At 36.4% G+C, this 18830-nt stretch overlaps 1 protein-coding gene across 1 annotated transcript in view; it reads right to left on the reverse strand.

The window, feature by feature from the left end:
• Positions 1–449: 449 nt before the first annotated feature.
• Positions 450–18830, reverse strand: part of ABLIM2 (actin binding LIM protein family member 2) — a 470688-nt gene continuing 452307 nt past the window's right edge. The window contains exon 21 of the mRNA XM_053704171.1: positions 450–1164. Within this exon, the coding sequence (XP_053560146.1) occupies positions 1051–1164 (114 nt within the window). The 3' untranslated portion in view covers positions 450–1050. The remainder of the gene's footprint in view (positions 1165–18830) is intronic.

Consider the following 18830-nt stretch of genomic DNA (forward strand, 5'->3'; position numbering starts at 1 on the left):
CTTTTTATTTTGAAAAAATATCGCTGTTTTACAGACCCGCTCTCTGTACTCTGCTGAGCGGGTCTGTTGTTTTTACTGAGCGCATCGGGCCAGCTGTATAGTCACAGCCCGACCCGACCGCGCCATTAGTCACAGTGCAGCTCACTCCCGCTGTCAGACAGAGCAGGAGCGAGCTGCACTGTGTCTAATGGCGCGGTCGGGCCGGGCTGTGACTATACAGCTGGCCCGATGCGCTAAGTAAAAACAACAGACCCGCTCAGCAGAGTACAGAGAGCGGGTCTGTAAAACAGCGATATTTTTTCAAAATAAAAAGGCAATATTATGATTTAAAAAGTTTGGCTAATGTAATGTTATATAATTCTGCACTATGTGCAGAATTATATAACATTATTTTTAAGGTTCACTGTCCCTTTAATGGCACATCAAGGAAATACATCTTACTGGCTTGAAAGTGTTTAGGTGTAACTTTATTTGTATAGCGCCATCTAGATGTCAGAGCTTCTACCACACAAATGGCATCTATTATATAACAAGACAATTTTTTAATCTTAGCGTTAGTTTCTCCAATGTCATAAGCTCAACAAGTGCTAGTGAGAAGCATGTTTTAGAAAACTATGTATAAAGTGCCTTGTTATCTTGTTAGTTTAACTTTCCACATTTACAATAAACCACACACAAAAATATTGTGGTTTTCATGCTTTTCTTTGGCCTTCAGTGTATAAGCTGAGTAATTTAAATGCAACCAATAGTATGTTCTCTCCTCATTATTCTAGGCAATAAATAAATGACTTACACATAATGTTTATGACACATATTACAGTTGTCTCTACCATTGTAATTGACATAATGCATTTACTGTAAATAAAGCAGTGTATGACGGACAATTGGTTAGACCAGCTGTGATCACAAGACCTGGCCGGTCATGCAGATGTGTAGATAGATCATTTTGTCTTGTTTTCTTCTCCAAAATGATAAAGGTGATGAGGCATTAACAATAGGTACAGATGGCAGGTCTGGCAGGGGTGCGTGGGTTTGTAAGCCTGTAAAAGGTTAGAAAAGCAGAGCCTTTTTTTTAAGGTCATTTCTTTTCCAGAGCGCCAGGCGGTCAAATTCTTCAATTGTCATCTCAAAGACACGCTGGAATTCTTCTGTTGACAGGTGCCTCTTCAATTTCATGATTAAAAAAACAAACAAAAAAAAATCACATTTTAGTTATTTAGATTCACGCTTGTCATTTTACAGAACTTGAAATTATTTCTTGATTTTATTATTATTATTAACAACAATATTAGTTATTTGTAGAGCAACAAAAGATTCTGCGGTGCTATATTATGAGACACATCTTTTCAATATGTCTATGGTTTTCTTTAAAAACAAACGGCTAGATTACGAGTTGTGCGTTAGGGTTAAAAAGCAGCGTTAAGAGGTCCTGGTATTACGAGTCTTGAAATGACAGGCTCACCACTCACTTTTTTGGTCAGATGCGAAAATACCGCAAATCCACTTATGTTATTTGCGTATCCTATATTTTCTATGGGACTTGCATAACGCCGGTATTACGAGTCTGACAAAAAGTGAACGGTACAGCCTCTCCTGTCAAGACTGATACCGCATTTAAAAGTCAGTAGTTAAGAGTTTTATGGGCTAACGCCATAGTATAAAACTCTTAACTAAAGTGCTAAAAAGTACACTAACACCCATAAACTACCTATTAACCCCTAAACCGAGGCCCCCCCACATTGCAAACACTAAATAAAAATGTTTAACCCCTAATCTGCCGAACCGGACAACGCCGCCACTATAAAAAATATATTAACCCCTAAACCGCCGCCCTCCCGCATCGCAAACACTGGTTTAATTTTATTAACCCCTAATCTGCCGTCCCTAACCGCCGACACCTACCTACATTAACCCCTAATCTGCCGCCCCCAACGTCGCCACAACTATATTAAAGTTATTAACCCCTAAATCTAAGTCTAACCCTAACACCCCCTAACTTAAATATAATTTAAATAAAATAACTACAATTCACTAAATTATTCCTATTTAAAACTCAATACTTACCTATAAAATAAACCCTAAGATAGCTACAATATAGTTAATAGTTACATTGTAGCTAGCTTAGGGTTTATTTTTATTTTACAGGCAACTTTGTATTTATTTTAACTAGGTACAATAGTTATTAAATAGTTATTAACTATTTAATAACTACCTAGTTAAAATAAATTCAAATTTACCTGTTAAATAAATCCTAACCTAAGTTACAATTACACCTAACACTACACTATAATTAAATAAATTCCCTAAACTAAATACAATTACAATTTAAAATAATTATCTAAAGTACGTAAAAAAACAACTAAATTACAGAAAATAATAAAATAATTACAATTTTTTTAAACTAATTACACCTAATCTAATCCCCCTAATAAAATAAAAAAGCCCCCCAAAATAATAAAAAGACCTACCCTATACTAAATTACAAATAGCCCTTAAAAGGGCCTTTTGTGGGGCATTGCCCCAAAGTAATCAGCTCTTTTACCTGTAAAAAAAGTACAATACCCCCCAACATTAAAACCCACCACCCACACACCCAACCCTACTCTAAAGCCCACCCAATACCCCCTTAATAAAACCTAACACTAACCCCTTGAAGATAACCCTACCTTGAGAAGTCTTCACCCCTCCGGGCCGAAGTCCTCCACGAAGCCGGCCGAAGTGGTCCTCCAGACGGGCAGAAGTCTTCATCCAGGCGGCATCTTCTATCTTCATCCATCCGGCGCGGAGCGGCTCCATCTTCAAGACATCCGACGCGGAGCATCCTCTTCCAACGAAGTCCAACTGAAGAATGAAGGTTCCTTTAAATGACGTCATCCAAGATGGCGTCCCTTGAATTCCGATTTGCTGATAAAATTCTATCAGCCAATCGGAATTAAGGTAGAAAAAATCTTATTGGCTGATGCAATCAGCCAATAGGATTGAAGTTCAATCCTATTGGCTGATCCAATCAGCCAAAAGGATTGAGCTTGCATTCTATTGGCTGATTGGATCAGCCAATAGAATGCAAGCTCAATCCTATTGGCTGATTGCATCAGCATATAGGATTTTTTCTACCTTAATTCCGATTGGCTGATAGAATTCTATCAGCCAATCGGAATTCAAGGGACGCCATCTTGGATGACGTCATTTAAAGAAACCTTCATTCTTCAGTTGGACTTCGTTGGAAGAGAATGCTCCGCGTTGGATGTCTTGAAGATGGAGTCGCTTTGCGCCGGATGGATGAAGATAGAAGATGCCGCCTGGATGAAGACTTCTGCCCGTCTGGAGGACCTCTTCTTCCCGGCTTCGATGAAGACCTGCCCGTCTGGAGGACCACTTCGGCCGGCTTCGTGGAGGACTTCGGCCCGGCTGGGTGAAGACTTCTCAAGGTAGGGTGATCTTCAAGGGGTTAGTGTTAGGTTTTATTAAGGGGGTATTGGGTGGGTTTTAGAGTAGGGTTGGGTGTGTGGGTGGTGGGTTTTAATGTTGGGGGGGGCGAAATTGTACTTTTTTTACAGGTAAAAGAGCTGATTACTTTGGTGCAATGCCCCGCAAAAGGCCCTAAAGGGCTATTTGTAATGTAGTATAGGGTAGGGCTTTTTATTATTTTGGGGTGCTTTTTTATTTTATTAGGGGGGTTAGATTAGGTGTAATTAATTTAATTTTTTTTAATTATTTTATTATTTTCTGTAATTTAGTGTTTTTTCGTACTTTAGATAATTGTTTTAAATTGTAATTAATTGTATTTAGTTTAGGGAATTTATTTAATTATAGTGTAGTGTTAGGTGTAATTGTAACTTAGGTTAGGATTTATTTTACAGGTAAAGTTGAATTTATTTTAACTAGGTAGCTATTAAATAGTTAATAACTATTTAATAACTATTGTACCTAGTTAAAATAAATACAAAGTTGCCTTGAAAATAAAAATAAACCCTAAGCTAGCTAAAATGTAACTATTAGTTATATTGTAGCTATCTTAGGGTTTATTTTATAGGTATTTCGTTTTAAAAAGGAATAATTTAGTTAATGATAATTATTTTATTTAGATTTAATTAAATTATATTTAAGTTAGGGGGTGTTAGGGTTAGACTTAGGTTAAGGTGTTAAGAACTTTAAAATAGTGGTGGAGACTTTGGGGGCGGCAGATTAGGCGTTAATAAATAAAATGTAGGTGTCGACGATGTTGGGGGCAGCAGATTAGGGATTCATAAGTATAATGTAGGTGTCGGCGATGTCGGGGGCGGCGGATTAGGGGTTAATAAGTGTAAGATTAGGGGTGTTTAGACTCGGGGTTCATGTTAGGGTGTTAGGTGTAGACATAAAAAGTATTTTCCCATAGGAATCAATGTGGCTGCGTTAGGAGCTTTACGCTGCTTTTTTGCAGGTGTTAGGTTTTTTTCAGCCAGCTCTGCCCCATTGATTCCTATGGGGAAATTGTGCACCAGCACGTTTTGCCAGCTCACCGCTAACGTAAGCAGCGCTGGTATTGAGGTGAGATGTGGAGCTAAATTTTGCTCTACGCTCACTTTTTTGCGGCTAATGCCGGGTTTGTAAAAACCCATAATACCAGCGTTGTCTGCAAGTGAGCGGTGAGGGAAAACTGCTCGTTAGCACCGCACAGCCTTACCAACAAAACTCGTAATCTAGGTAAAAATGTATAGAAAAAAGTATTCATATGTACGTAAGAACCAGGTCAATTATCTTAAATTCCCAGTTGCTATTGGATGTTTGTCTATGTTATTAATTTGACATTTGATTTTTTTATGATTCAGTTTGCAATTAAAAAAGCTTTCCAATTTACCTCTGTTATCAAATCTACACAATTTTCTTGGTATCCTTTGTTGAATCTTATAAAACATGTCTGCAATACAGACACATGCACACTCCTGAGTCTAACTTAGTACGCTCTAAAGGGAAGTTTCAACAAAGGGTAAATTGGGAAAAATTGTAAACTCATTCTGAATCACTTAAGTTTAATTTTGTCTTTTAGTTGAAATATTCCTTTATTGTATCACATCATAAAGAAAGAAAATAACATACAGTGGCATCAGGACAGGCATCATAGAAGAACATACAATGCAATATTTATCTTCTGAGCTGGACAACTGCCCCCCCTTTACATGTGAATATGGAGTTGGAATTGTCTGAGTTTGGAATGTCTGTTGAAGTCCTGCAATCTTTGTCAATGCAGCTTGTTAAGTTACTATTTCTTGTTGGGTACCTAACATTCCGTCTTCATTTCAGAAAGAAGCACACTGGCAACTTCTCCTTTCTCCTTTGAAAGAATCATTAACCTCTGGGACGGAGTCACCCCAGCCCAGATACCATTAGATGTCACCTAGCCCCATACCTACATTACATCCTGCAGATACATTCATCTTCTGTGATTTTAATATTATTATAAAAACAAACTTTTATAACCAATAAAACACTATAATACAAATTAAAACATCTTTGTGGTCTTTGTGTGCGGTAATCTACTTTGGAATCTAACTAGAGCTAAATAGTTCCTTTTCAAGGTATGGTTGTGGAACAACAAATCTTACTCCCTTGGATCCCAATACTAAATATTTGAATTTGAATTTAAAGAACCTGTCCGGTACGTACAATTATATATATCCCCTTTTAATGTGCAATTCTCTCCTCATACTGCATAATCTAATAGAACCAGATCTTGGTAAACCGCTCTCTCGTCCCAGTAATTGTGGCTGTTAATTCTGACATTCTATATATATACGGTAGTTAATTTTATCCATAACTTCCCGCCCCTCTGGGGTCCCTTCCACCGTCTGGCAATACACATTCTAGTTGCTGTGCAAAGAGTTTTAATAAATGTGTTAATTGCCACATTGAACAGAGTAAGCTTTTGGTTTAAGAGCGCTTCAGCCACTGTCAGGAGGACAGGTTCCCTTCTATGGGCGCCATGTACTAAGAGGCGGGCGGACAGCTTCTTAACTCGCAAAGCTGTCCGCCCGCCTCCGCTACACAAGGGCAGCAGATCTATTGATCCGTTTGCCTGTATGTATCATTACACACTCATCGGAGTGTGTAATGCCCGCGCGACCAATCACGCGACTGAAGGGGCTGTCAATCACCGAGCGAGCATGCTCTCGGTGATTTTGCTTCGCCACCTAAGAGGTGGCGTAATGCGTAGGAAGCAGCGGTCTAATGACCGCTGCTTCTTACATTGTGGGAAGCAGGCTCACATATGCGAACCTGCCCCGCAAAGGCTCCGGAGCAGCTTTCGCTGCTTCGTACATGGAGCCCTATGTCTTTTAAAGAGAGATTTAACACTAAATACATTTATAAGCAAAGTATTTTCCACCTCCCTCTAGTCATGGGTGCCGCCATGTTGAAATCTATCTTTCACTACACTACCAGTTTTGATGTGTTTGCACATGTGCAGTAACTCTCATTTAGACACCTGCAGTTAAAGCTAAGTTTAAAAATGGTGGCACCTATAATAAGATGGAGGTGCATGAAATGTATTTACTGTCCCTTTAATACTACACTATTTGAACTACCAGATTTTGGATATACAAGAACTGCCCTTGTAAACGTGGAGTTCAAGCAGTCATTTTAATTTATTGGTGCTAGCAAACCCAATGACGTTGTAAGTGAAGAACTATAACTATCTTTTAGTGTAACACTTTGCCAATATAGATGTTATTTCATTATTTTGTTGAAAGCTACTTTCACATTTAGTAATATAAACTGGAACAGCTAAAAACGGTAAACAATGTGAATATATTTTGCCAAGATTTATTATAAATGAAAAATAAAAAGTTGGATAACTTATAACCAAATAAAATGAGGTTGCTACAATTATAAATCTTTACTAAAATCATAGCTCATTAGTTCCACTATGAAATCAGAAATGTTATGGCTATCTTAGTTATTACATACATAAATAAGTCCCCCATCACATTTGCAACTTAATATGTGAATATAATTAGATGTTTAACCACAATAGAATGTTTGACCGTTTTGGCATTGCCATTCTATTAAATCATATATTTTTGGATTTGATATCTATGCAATTAAGTGCTCTTGCAGTGAGATTTATATTGGCATGACATCTCAAATAGAAGGATATGAGAAGATAAACAATATAACAAATGGAGGAAAAACGAGTAGTAAAAAAAGATAGTAAGAGTAGTATCTAGTGTTGCTTATCATGTTTTACATCAAAGTGGAAAAAATAAATAAAAGAACAAATGCAGAATTAGAGGAATAAATCTGTATTTGGAGCTGCCAAGATTTGACTCTCAGTGGATCTATTTATTAAACCTTGGGCCTCAATGAATACAATAATCAGCATGTCTTCATTTAGTGACTAATTGTGTGTGTCCGTGTATTATATTGTATTTAAAAAAAAGGAGTCGGACCATCTCCCATTGGTTAAAGCATTCCACCTAAACTGAGGTGTACTTATGACAGTGTATTTGAGTTGTGTATAAAACCAGGGAGTCTCATTCTATTGTAGAGAGAAGGATGAAGGGTTCAGCCCATAAAGGTACAATGTTGTAGTCTTATGATCAGTCAATATTGGGACACTTTGTAATATGGTGACTGGCTAAGCAGAATATGGTCATATTGTGTGACTAACATCAAAATTTTAATAAAACCATAGATGCATTTTTGCAAGTGGGTGTGTGCCAATGCCCCATGTTTCTTGTAAATTATTTGGTCTTACTGCTTACTGGCAGCACTCCCAATTTTGTATTTAAACTCTTTTTGTATATATATGACTATATTAAATATTATGTATTTTTAATGTGTAACCTACTTTATATTTTCAAATTTTTATTTTATTGTGATATATTTTGTATTATGTAATCTTTATACCTAACGTGAAACTTCAGAAAAACAAACTAGTGATAAGATAAGAAAAATAATTTACGGCTAGATTACGAGTTTTGCGGTAAGAGCTGCTCTGTGCTAACTTGCAAGTTATTGTCCCCGCTCACCTCCCTCTAGTGCTGCTATTACAGGTTTTCATAAACTCGGCGTAGGCAGGAGATAAGTGAGCGTAGAGCAAAATTGAACTCCATACCGCACTCCAATACAGCGCTGCTTTGAGCTAGTTTTACGTGCCCGTGCACGATTTCCCCATAGACATCAATGGGGAGAGCCGGCTAAAAAAAGCCTAACACCTGCAATAAAGGAGCGAAAAGCTCCGTAATGAAGCCCCATTGATTCCTATGGGGAAAGAAAAGTTATGTTTACACCCTAACATAAACCCAGGTCTAAACACCCCTAATCTGCCGCCCCCAACATCGCCGACACCTACATTAAAATTATTAACCCCTAATCTGCCGCCCCCAACACTGTCGCCACCTAACTACACTTATTAACCCCTAATCTGCCGCCCCCAATGTCGCCGCCACCTACATAGTTATTAACCCCTAATCTGCCACCCCCGACATCACCGCCACCTACCTAAAATTATTAGCCCCTAATCTTCCTCCCCCAACGTCGCCGCCACTATACTAAAGTTATTAACCCCTAAACCTAAGTCTAACCCTAACACCCACTAACTTTAAAGTAATTAAAGTAAATCTAAATAAAACCTACAATTAATAACTAAATAATACCTAGTTAAAACTAAATACTTACCTGTAAAATAAACCCTAAGCTAGCTACAGTATAACTAATAGTTACATTGTAGCTATCTTAGGTTTTATTTTTATTTCACAGGTACGTTTGTATTTATTTTAACTAGGTAGACTAGTTAGTAAATAGTTATTAACTATTTACTAACTACCTAGTTAAAATAAATACAAAGCTACCTGTAAAATAAAACCTAACCTGAGTTACACTAAAACCTAACCATACACTACAATTAAATCAATTACATTTATTAAATACAATTAACTAAATTACAAAAAAACAAAACACTAAATAAAAAACAAATAATCAAATATTTTAACTAATTACACCTAATCTAATAGCCCTATCAAAATAAAAAAGCCCCCCAAAATAAAAAAACCCTAGCCTTGCCCCAAAAAATCAGATCTTTTACCTGTAAAAAAAAAAAATACAAACAACCCCCAACAGTAAATCCCACCACCCACACAACCAAACCCCCCAAATAAAAACCTATATAAAAACCTAAGCTCCATATTGCCCTGAAAAGGGCATTTGGATGGGTATTGCCCTTGAAAGGGCATTTAGCTCTTTTTCAGCCCAAAACCTAAGCTAAAAATAAAACCCACCCAATAAACCCTTAAAAAAAAAAAACTAACACTAACCCCCTAAGATCCACTTACAGTTTTTGAAGACCCGACATCCATCCTCAACGAAGTGGCAGAGGTCCTCGGTAAAGCTGGCAGAAGTCTTCATCTAAGTGGGCCGAAGTCTTCATCCACGCCGGCAGAAGTCTTCATCCAGACGGCATCTTCTATCTTCATCCATTAGGCGTGGAGCGGCTCCATCTTCAAGACATCCGGCGCGGAGCATCCTCTTCTTCCGACGGCTCTTCTCGAATGAAGGTTCCCTTAAGTGACGTCATCCAAGATGGCGTCCCTTGAATTCCGATTGGCTGATAGAATTCTATCAGCCAATCGGAATTAAAGGTGAAAAAATTCTATTGGCTGATGCAATCAGCCAATAGGATTAAGCTTCAATCCTATTGACTGATCCAATCAGCCAATATGATTGAGCTTGCATTCTATTGGCTGATTGGAACAGCCAATAGAATGCGATCTCAATCCTATTGGCTGATTGCATTCCTTTCTAAAATTCTGCCTGCCTTATTTTATGTACAAAATTTTGCCTAAGTGCTGTACTTTTGAATATCTAGCTCCATGAGAGCAATTATGTTATGCCTAATTTATATCACTGCACTTACATTTGAAACATAGCAAAATAATAAGTACATTTTCATGTGTATTGTTACTTTATTACTACTTCATCTTAAAGTACTTTGTATTGTAAAAAGCCAATACAAAAATATACATAATCTTATTCATCACTGCATGCATACATTATTTTTTATACTATAATTTTCAAGGATATTTAAAAGCAGCAAAAGAGATGTGCCAAAAATATCTACACTGAATGAAAATACCATTTACACTCTTCCCAGCGCATATTAATACCACGGAATATAGATGAGAAATTAAAAAGTCTGAATGTGGATAAGAAATTAATAACATAAAGTAAGAATTTACAGGTTTATTTGTTTACAAATTATTATATTTCAGAGAAAAGGTAATTATTGCTCTGCACGGCATAAACTAATATACCACAGTAAATTCATAATAAGAGAAGACTTTCATATCAGTTTAAAGCTAATCTGACAAATTATTCAGGGACTAAATTAAATTTTTCAGTGCTTTCATCAATTTAGGAATCAAATACCTTAACAAAACACTTTTAAAATTAAACTGTGAGTGTTCATCAAGTGATAAAATAATATTACATTTGTGAGTCCAATAGCAATCAAGTGTCTTGCAAATTAAAATTTGTCTCAAAGGTAGAGCTGCGAGAGACTGTGGCAAACTATTTAAAGGGATATGAAACAGTGCTCCTTTAGTATAAAAAAACAACATCACAAATAAACATAAAAACAAACAGATTGTATTAATGAACATCAAAAAACTTTTTCTTGCTAAATTAGTACTTAGAAATGCTCAGTGTAGCAACTTGCTACTGCTAGATAAGCAAGCAGACATTGCAGAACTTATGTTCTATTGTCACATGATTTTGCAGCAAAAGTCCTCTACTGGGCGATAAACTTGATTATATGTCTCCTACCAACACTTAAAAGGAAAAACTGGTGCCTTGCCTTCCTGTAGCTACCCCAGCCCCCTTATAGGGTTGTGACATGAAGTAATGGACCCTTCACAAATTAAGTTAAAAAAAAGAAATAAATAAAAGGTAAAATCCTTTTAAAATGATGAATAATACACATTGCAATGATTTCTATTAAAGGGACAGTGTACTATAAAATTGCTTTCTCCTTAATGTGTATACAATTACTTTTTATACCAGTTGCAGAGTTTAAAATGTATGGAAAATTGCATATTTAGGTATAATTTTGTATATGAAATAGCTATTACTGCTAATTAAAACCACAACTCAATTAAATGTGTTGAGCTAGCAGTGAAAGTAGTTATTTTTTTCTGTCTAATAATATACACAAGTCCTCCTTATCTTCTTTTTTACTCTTTACTCAAAGGCCAATACTTAGGGCCTGATTATCAAAGAGAAATTGTAATGCAGACTTCACAGGGGCTGGACTCATTGAATGCTCAAAAAAAGGGCGCCTAAACTTTAGGCGTGATTGTAAAAAACGTTTATTGTGTTCTTAGGTGTGTTCCTTTTACTTATTTTGATAACGTGATTGCGTGATTGTGTTTTATACATAATATTGCGATCACACTGTAGCTAACATGTTTTATATGAATATACAGTATATATATATATATATATATATATATATATATATATATATATATATACACACATACACAGTACAGATAGTCTGCACTCGCTGGATTTTTTCAAGTGAATAATAATTTATTCTGTTAGTTATGATATATATATAAATATATATAAATATATATATATATATATATATATATACAGTACAAATATATATATATATATATATAGTTACATAGATAGATATTAATATAGAACAATGAGATTGCAATATTACAAGTAAAACAAGATTATGCAATCGCGTTCTCAATGTTATGGAGATATGAATATTGTGAAGCGCAATTGCATTCTCAAAATAAGTAAAAAACACGCCTAAGGACTAATACAAGTTTTTACAATTGCACCTAAAGTTTACATATTCTAACACTATATTATAGAACACATATACATTAAACAACATTTAAACATATTTCATATACCACATCCCCAGTTCCTATAGTTTTAATAGAAAGTTTTTTTTGTCTTTATTAACAAAGTAGATTGCAGACATGATGAATATATAGTCATTCCGTGGGAGATTCAAGAGTTTTCCATAAAAGTTTACTGTATTTTAATTGGGAAACATCGCCTTGGGTTTCTAATATTCAAAGCACTGTTCTCCATCTTAGCTATTCCTTTTCAGACACATCAGTCTCTCCTGCTGACGATAATTACCAGGGTGAAAAATCTATTGAATCTACAGAGAAACTGAATTTACATATACTTAGTTTGATGTGTTACTATACAGATTGTTTTTTAATTTTTGCGAACCCACATTCTGTTTTGCGTAAACTCACTTTCAAGACAGCCCCCCCTGCAGCGATCCCCATTATTTCTTATGGGAGACACATCGCTACTCGTCAGCACAGAAAGGTTCAGCCCACTTTTTTTATTATATATCTCTAGACTGATGGACTGCGAGCCTGGCGAAGCCAAACAGGCAATTTCTCGTTGGTCTGACGCTGTTTTGAATATCAGGGCCTTAGTTTTTTTTTGTATTACGACAATGAAACAAACTATTTTATATCCCTTTAAGGTCTATTTTGTAGATCACACTAAGGGCCCAATGAGTAAAATCTCACAGGCTGGAGAGAAATCACAGCAAACGTTTTTCATGCATTATATTGTAATCTATGTTATTCTTCTTCATATACAGAACCCCTCTCAAGCAAATATTTGCCTTTCTAAAATTATTTGAACAAGCTTGCAGAGCTGACAAGACTTATTCGATAATTTAGTCTAATAAGAGAGCTTTAGAGAATATGGCCCTAATAATCCGTATGATCACATTATAAAATTATAAATCAAATGATGCAGTTCTCTTTCACTCATGCTCAGATACATTTATATATTAATAATACAATATATAATAACATAAATAACCTTAAATAAACTTACAAAAGCTAGATGTCATAAACTGTGTTCAGCTTCTATGTACAACATTACTATAATTTAAAACATCATAATTTGAAAACACAAAATACAACATTATTTATTTACTTAAATGTAATGACATCTCAATTACTCAATTTACATATTCAATTTAAGTATTACAATTAAATACAGTTTTAGAACAAAATATTGTAAACACAATTTAATACTAAAAATGAGTATATCAAGTTAAAAAAAATGGTACAGGTACTAAACCCTTTATCCAGACTGCTTGGGACTGGAAAAAGTTTGGATTCCGGAATAGTTTGGATTTTGGAAACTTTCTATATTTGCATTGCATCTGTTAAATGGGACAGCTTGGAAAGGGGATCATAACAAGGGGTAGATTTATTAAGCAGCAGATGCTGCAATCCTAAGACCGTTTCTCCTTAACTCATCCGCCACTTCTGAGGTGGCGAACTGCAATCATCCCAATCAGATACGATTGGGTTGATTGACACCCCGTGCTAGCAGCCAATTGGCTGCAAATGTGCAGGGGGCAGCATTGCACAAGTATTTCACAAGAAATGCTTGTGCAATGACAAATTTATCGATGTTGGATGTATATGATTCGCTACAGTGAATCATGTCCGCCCGCAAGTTGATAAATCGGCCCCCAAGTGTAAACAACAATATCTTATGTCATTTAGATAATATTTACATGTCATAATACAGTTTATACATATAACCTAAAGTTAGTTTTATATTATTTTTAATTCTTGAGAAAGATAGTACAGTATTGTCATTAAATTGTAAATTACGGGTAAAAGGTTTCAGTGCAAAAAGGTACATCATTTGTATTATACTTTTTACTGTACACCTATTAGGTTTTTTGTAAGGTATAAAAAAGGTGTAACAAAGCATTTAAAGGGACACTGAACCCAATTTTTTTCTTTTGTGGTTCATTTAGAGCATGCGATTTAAAGCAACTTTCTAATTTACTCCTATTATCAATTTTTATTTGTTCTCTTGCTATCTTTATTTGAAAAAAGAAGGCATCTAAGTTATTTTTCTGCTTCAGTACTATGGACAGCACTTGTTTATTGGTTGTTGAATATATCCACCAATCAGCAAGAACAACCCAGGTTGTTCACAAAAAATGGGCCGGCATCTAAACTTGCATTCTTGCTTTTCAAATAAAGATCCCAAGAGAATGAAGACAATTTGAGAAAAGAAAAAAATTGGGTTCAGTGTCCCTTTAATTTGGTGACTTGCTAATTACTCCAAGCTTGTATATAAAAAGCAAAAAACAAACATACCCTATATATATGGCACGGAGACTCTAAAAAATCTCAGTTTAAAAATATAAACAAGAAATGAGTGTGTTCTCTCACCACCAGAACACAGAACTCTATTTTATTACAGTGCGCTCATAATTATGTTTGAATAAAAAGTTGCAAAGCTCATCATACAAAGCAGAATAAAAACCCAGTGCCGGAAAAAAAAGGTAATTTTAAATAATTTTATTTTTTAAAAATATTAATAAAAAATTCCGGATACTGGAATTCCAGATTTGGGGATTTGTTCCCTATAATCTTCCAATAAGATTCAAATTAAGTGGTAAAAAAAAGTATGTGAACCCTTTAGAAATGACTGCATTTATGAATAAAATTGTCTTAAAATCTGGTTTGATGTTCATCTAAGTTAAAGTAATCAACAAACACAATCTGTTTGAACTAATAACACACAAATTATTGTATTGTTCTTGTACACATTGAATGTAACAGTATCATTCAAATATTCGCAGTATAGGTTCGAAAACGTATGTGAAACCCTAGGCTAATGACTTTAACAAAAGCTAATTAGACCTGGAAGTTGGCAAACCTGGTGTCCAATTAATGAAATGGGATTGGGGGTTTGGGTTAGAGCTACTTTGACTTTTTTGAGTTAGCTAATCCCAAAATGCAGCTGTTGATGTGAACCACACCTCATAAAAAAGAGCTCTCAAAAAGCTGCATAAAGCTGGAAAGGATTACAAAGTTATCTGTAAAAGCTTAGATACGCACCTGTCCATTGCTAGACAAATTGTCTATAAATGGAGACGATTTTGTAATGTGGCTAATCTCCCTAGAAGTGGCTCCAGCCAAGATGAAAGGACACAACGCACAATTCTCAATGAGGTAGAAAAAAACCTATTGTGACAGCTAAAAATTTGGAACTGGTTAACATCTCTGTTTATGAGTCTACTATATGGAAAACATTGAACAGACATGTTGTCCATGGCCGGACACTATGATGAAAGCCGCTGCTTTTTAAAAAAAAAACATTGCTAGGCACCTGCATTTTGCCAAAGACCACCTTGACACTCCACAATGCTACTGGGAAAATGTTTTGTGAATTGATGAAACTAAGGTTGAGTTGTTTGGGAAGAACACGCAGCACTGTATGGCGTAAAAAAAGCACCGCATACCAACATGAAAACATAATTCCAACGGTTAAGTAAGGTGGAGGGAACATCATGATTTGGGGCTGCTTTGTTACTTCGGGGCCTGGACCACTTGGCGGGGAGGCCGGTGTAGAATCGGGGGCAGCTCGCTACCGGCTTAATCCTCCATGGGGGGCTTAATCCTCCACGGGGGCTTAAGTCTGCGGCCAGCCAGGAGTTACAGGAGATCGGGCGGAATGTCAGGCTTGCCTACGGAAGGGCGGTGACTTGATCCCTCATGGGGGCTTGGGTCCCAAGTTTATCAAGATATCCTATAGCATAATATCATGGTGGCTGTGCGCCAGCTGAAGCTCAGTGGAAGTTTGGTGATACAGTACATCAGGACAATGATCCTAAACATCAAAATAAATCCATTACAGAATGGCTTCAAAAAAAGAAAATATGAATTTTGGAGTGGCCCAGTCAGAGCCCAGACCTTAACCCCTTGCTGTGGAATGATCTCAAGAGAGCTGTTCCCACCAAACATCTTAAGAATATGGCTGAGCTAAAGCAGTTCTGTAAGGAAGAATGGTACAAAATTCCTCTTGAATATTTTCAGGTCTAATCTGCAGCTACCGGAAATGCTTGGTTGAAGTTATTGCTGCCAAAAGAGGATCAACTAGCTATTAAAACCAAGTGTTCATTTACTTTTTCAATAGCTCTGTGATTGTTTAATGGGATGTGTTCAATAAAGACATGAAAGTTTATAATTGTTTGTGTGTTGGTAGCTCTATGGTTGTGACTTTGATGAAGATGAGATGACATTTTATGACCAATTTTTGCAATAAACCAACTTATAACAAAGGCTTCACATACATTTTCTTGCCACTGTATAAACAAAGAGAGGAACCAGTTTTTATAACCTAGTAGGTTTTTTAACAAATAAAAAATAATTGTGTTATAGCCAATTCACTGTGCTCAACATGCCAAAGGATATTATCCTAATGTATTGAGGGTTTCAAGGTTGCAGACGTGGGTAACCTAAAAAAAATCAAATCCAAGTTCCATCAGTTTCAGGCTTCAAACCTGTTGCCAAAGGCATGGCATCAAATACAAGACCAAACGTAAGTCTATGCGTCCTCTCTAGGCCTATAAAATCCCACCGCACAATCTCTCTAGTGCTTTGAAATTCTGGTACTTTGTTGTCAAGACTTCCCAGCTACCAGAACCATTTGTATTATTATTTGCTTGCTCCATCCCTTTCCCTTTCTACCCTCTGTTTTCTGCTGACCGCTTGCTCCCTGATCTCTGGCAATCTTCTTGGAATCTGCTTTCTGATTTACTAATAGCTCCGAAACAGCTAGGATTCCAAAATTAAAGGTATTTGAGCGTTTATTTATCATATACAAATGTATGCAATCATTGATTAAAAAAATAATGGCCTGTTAAATTCTTTTTTTTGTCTAACACCTGAGACCTCATATCTTTATAACCTTATAACTTTTTGTGCAATAATTATTTTTATTTTTTTTATTTATTTATTTATTTATTTTTTTTTCAAAGAGCTTTATTAAACTTTTTATCAGAATTACAAACATGGCTCTGGTTACATTGTGAGCCGATATAACAAAAAAGTCACTTTAACATGTTTGTGGGTATTAAGAACTCTAAGTTATTATCATTAGGTAGTCCTTACCAACTGTAGGGAAAGATTAATCAGCCACTTTTGGGCCAAATTCAAAATATCATACATTTAAGTTTAGTCAGCAAAGATTTAACAAGTAATAGCAATTGCCTTCAAGGTTATGTCCTTCATAATATCTCTTATAACATTATCATTAGTATTATAGATACATGTTATTCAATTGTCTTAGGAGGGGAAAGGGTGAGGGAGGATAGGGTACGGTTAGTCCAACTCCACAGTGAAAATATTTGTGTAGAGTACCTAATGTGTCTGTCATACAGTCAAATTTACCATGGTTTACCCGTTGCCCGAGTGTTAACCATTGGTCATGTTGCGTTTCTTCAATAGTCAGTCCTCTTTGTGAGCATTCCATCGCATTAGCATATATTCATGTTGGTCCAGTTTGCCTACGCTCAGGTAGTGATACCTTTCCAAAAGGAGTAGGTTATCAACTTGTTTTTTCCAAGTCATGAGGTTTGGGGTGTCTGTGGTCTTCCACTTTTGCGGTATCAGTGATTTGGCACTATTAAGCATGATGTACAGGAGATTTTGTTTTATATCATCTTTGAAATTTGGCAGGCCATGAAACAGCAGTATTCCTGGGTCTCTAGTTATGTGTGAGTCCAACGTTTTATTTATATGGTCTGTAACTTCGTTCCAGAATGTCTCTAGTTTCGCACACCCCCACCACACATGCAGCATGTCAGCTGGCTCTCCACACCCTCTCCAGCATCTACCATTAGCTTGTTTATAAATTTTTTGTAGTCTTACCGGAGTAAGGTACCACCTAGACAGAAATTTAAAGTTAGTTTCCTGGATTTTGGCCGAAACCGAGGCTTTTTTGTGATTGCGGAATATCCGCATCCACTCCTCTAATGGGATATCTACCTCTAATTCTCTGACCCACTTGTGGCAATATGAAGGTAGTTGTTCTCCCCCTGTGTTCAGGAGCATCTTGTATAGTCTAGATATGAGGTGGCGTGGGGGTAGTGCAGATGTACATATGGTTTCAAAGTGTGTAAGCTGTCTTTTCATTTGGGTTTGTAATTTATGAGAATTTACGTAATGGGAGATTTGCGCATGAGTGTACCAGGAGATTGGGTGATCTCCCACTTTTTCTACAAAGTCTGTCAATGTCAGCACCCTGCCCTCTTTCATTACTGTATTAAGGGTTTGGTCTCTCAGACGTGTTAGACTACCCGTGGCTGACTTGGGTTTAATTGTGAAGGTGAATTCGGGGTTCCCTAACAGTGGGGTCAGTGGTCCCGGTCTTGTTGTTATGTGTGTGCTGGTATTTATCAGCGCATCCCAGTTCTGGAACACTTCTTCTAGCAATGGGTAACTATTTATAGCCATGGGTCTCTGTTTAGTGTGTAACCAAGCCTGACCTCCCACATTGTCAACCTGCAATATATATCTGTCCAGTTCAATCCATTGTTTAGATACTGAATTATGGCTCCACTCCACTACTCTCTGTAATAATACTGCCGTCCTGTAGGAGCTTATATTTGGCAAACCCAAGCCTCCCCTCTCTCTGGGTAGATATAGAGTTTTCCTAGGTACTCTAGGTTTAATACCTCCCCATATAAATTGTTCAATGTTGCCCTGTAATTGGTTTAAATAATCTTTTGGCAAGGGGATAGGAAGGGCCTGTAGGACGTATAGAATACGTGGAAGTACGTTCATTTTTACAGTGTGAATCCTGCCCAACCAAGATAATGATTTACCTTTCCATCTAGAAAGGTCACTTGTGATTTCCTTTAGTAGGGGTATGTAGTTTTTTGGGAACAGGTCTCCAAACTGCTGTGTAATGTGTATACCCAGGTATTTAATTTGAGTGTGTTGTATTTTAAGGGGGCAATGGCGTTTGATATCTTCTAT

This window comes from Bombina bombina, chromosome 2 (genome assembly GCF_027579735.1).
Source record: "Bombina bombina isolate aBomBom1 chromosome 2, aBomBom1.pri, whole genome shotgun sequence".
NCBI lineage: Eukaryota > Metazoa > Chordata > Amphibia > Anura > Bombinatoridae > Bombina > Bombina bombina.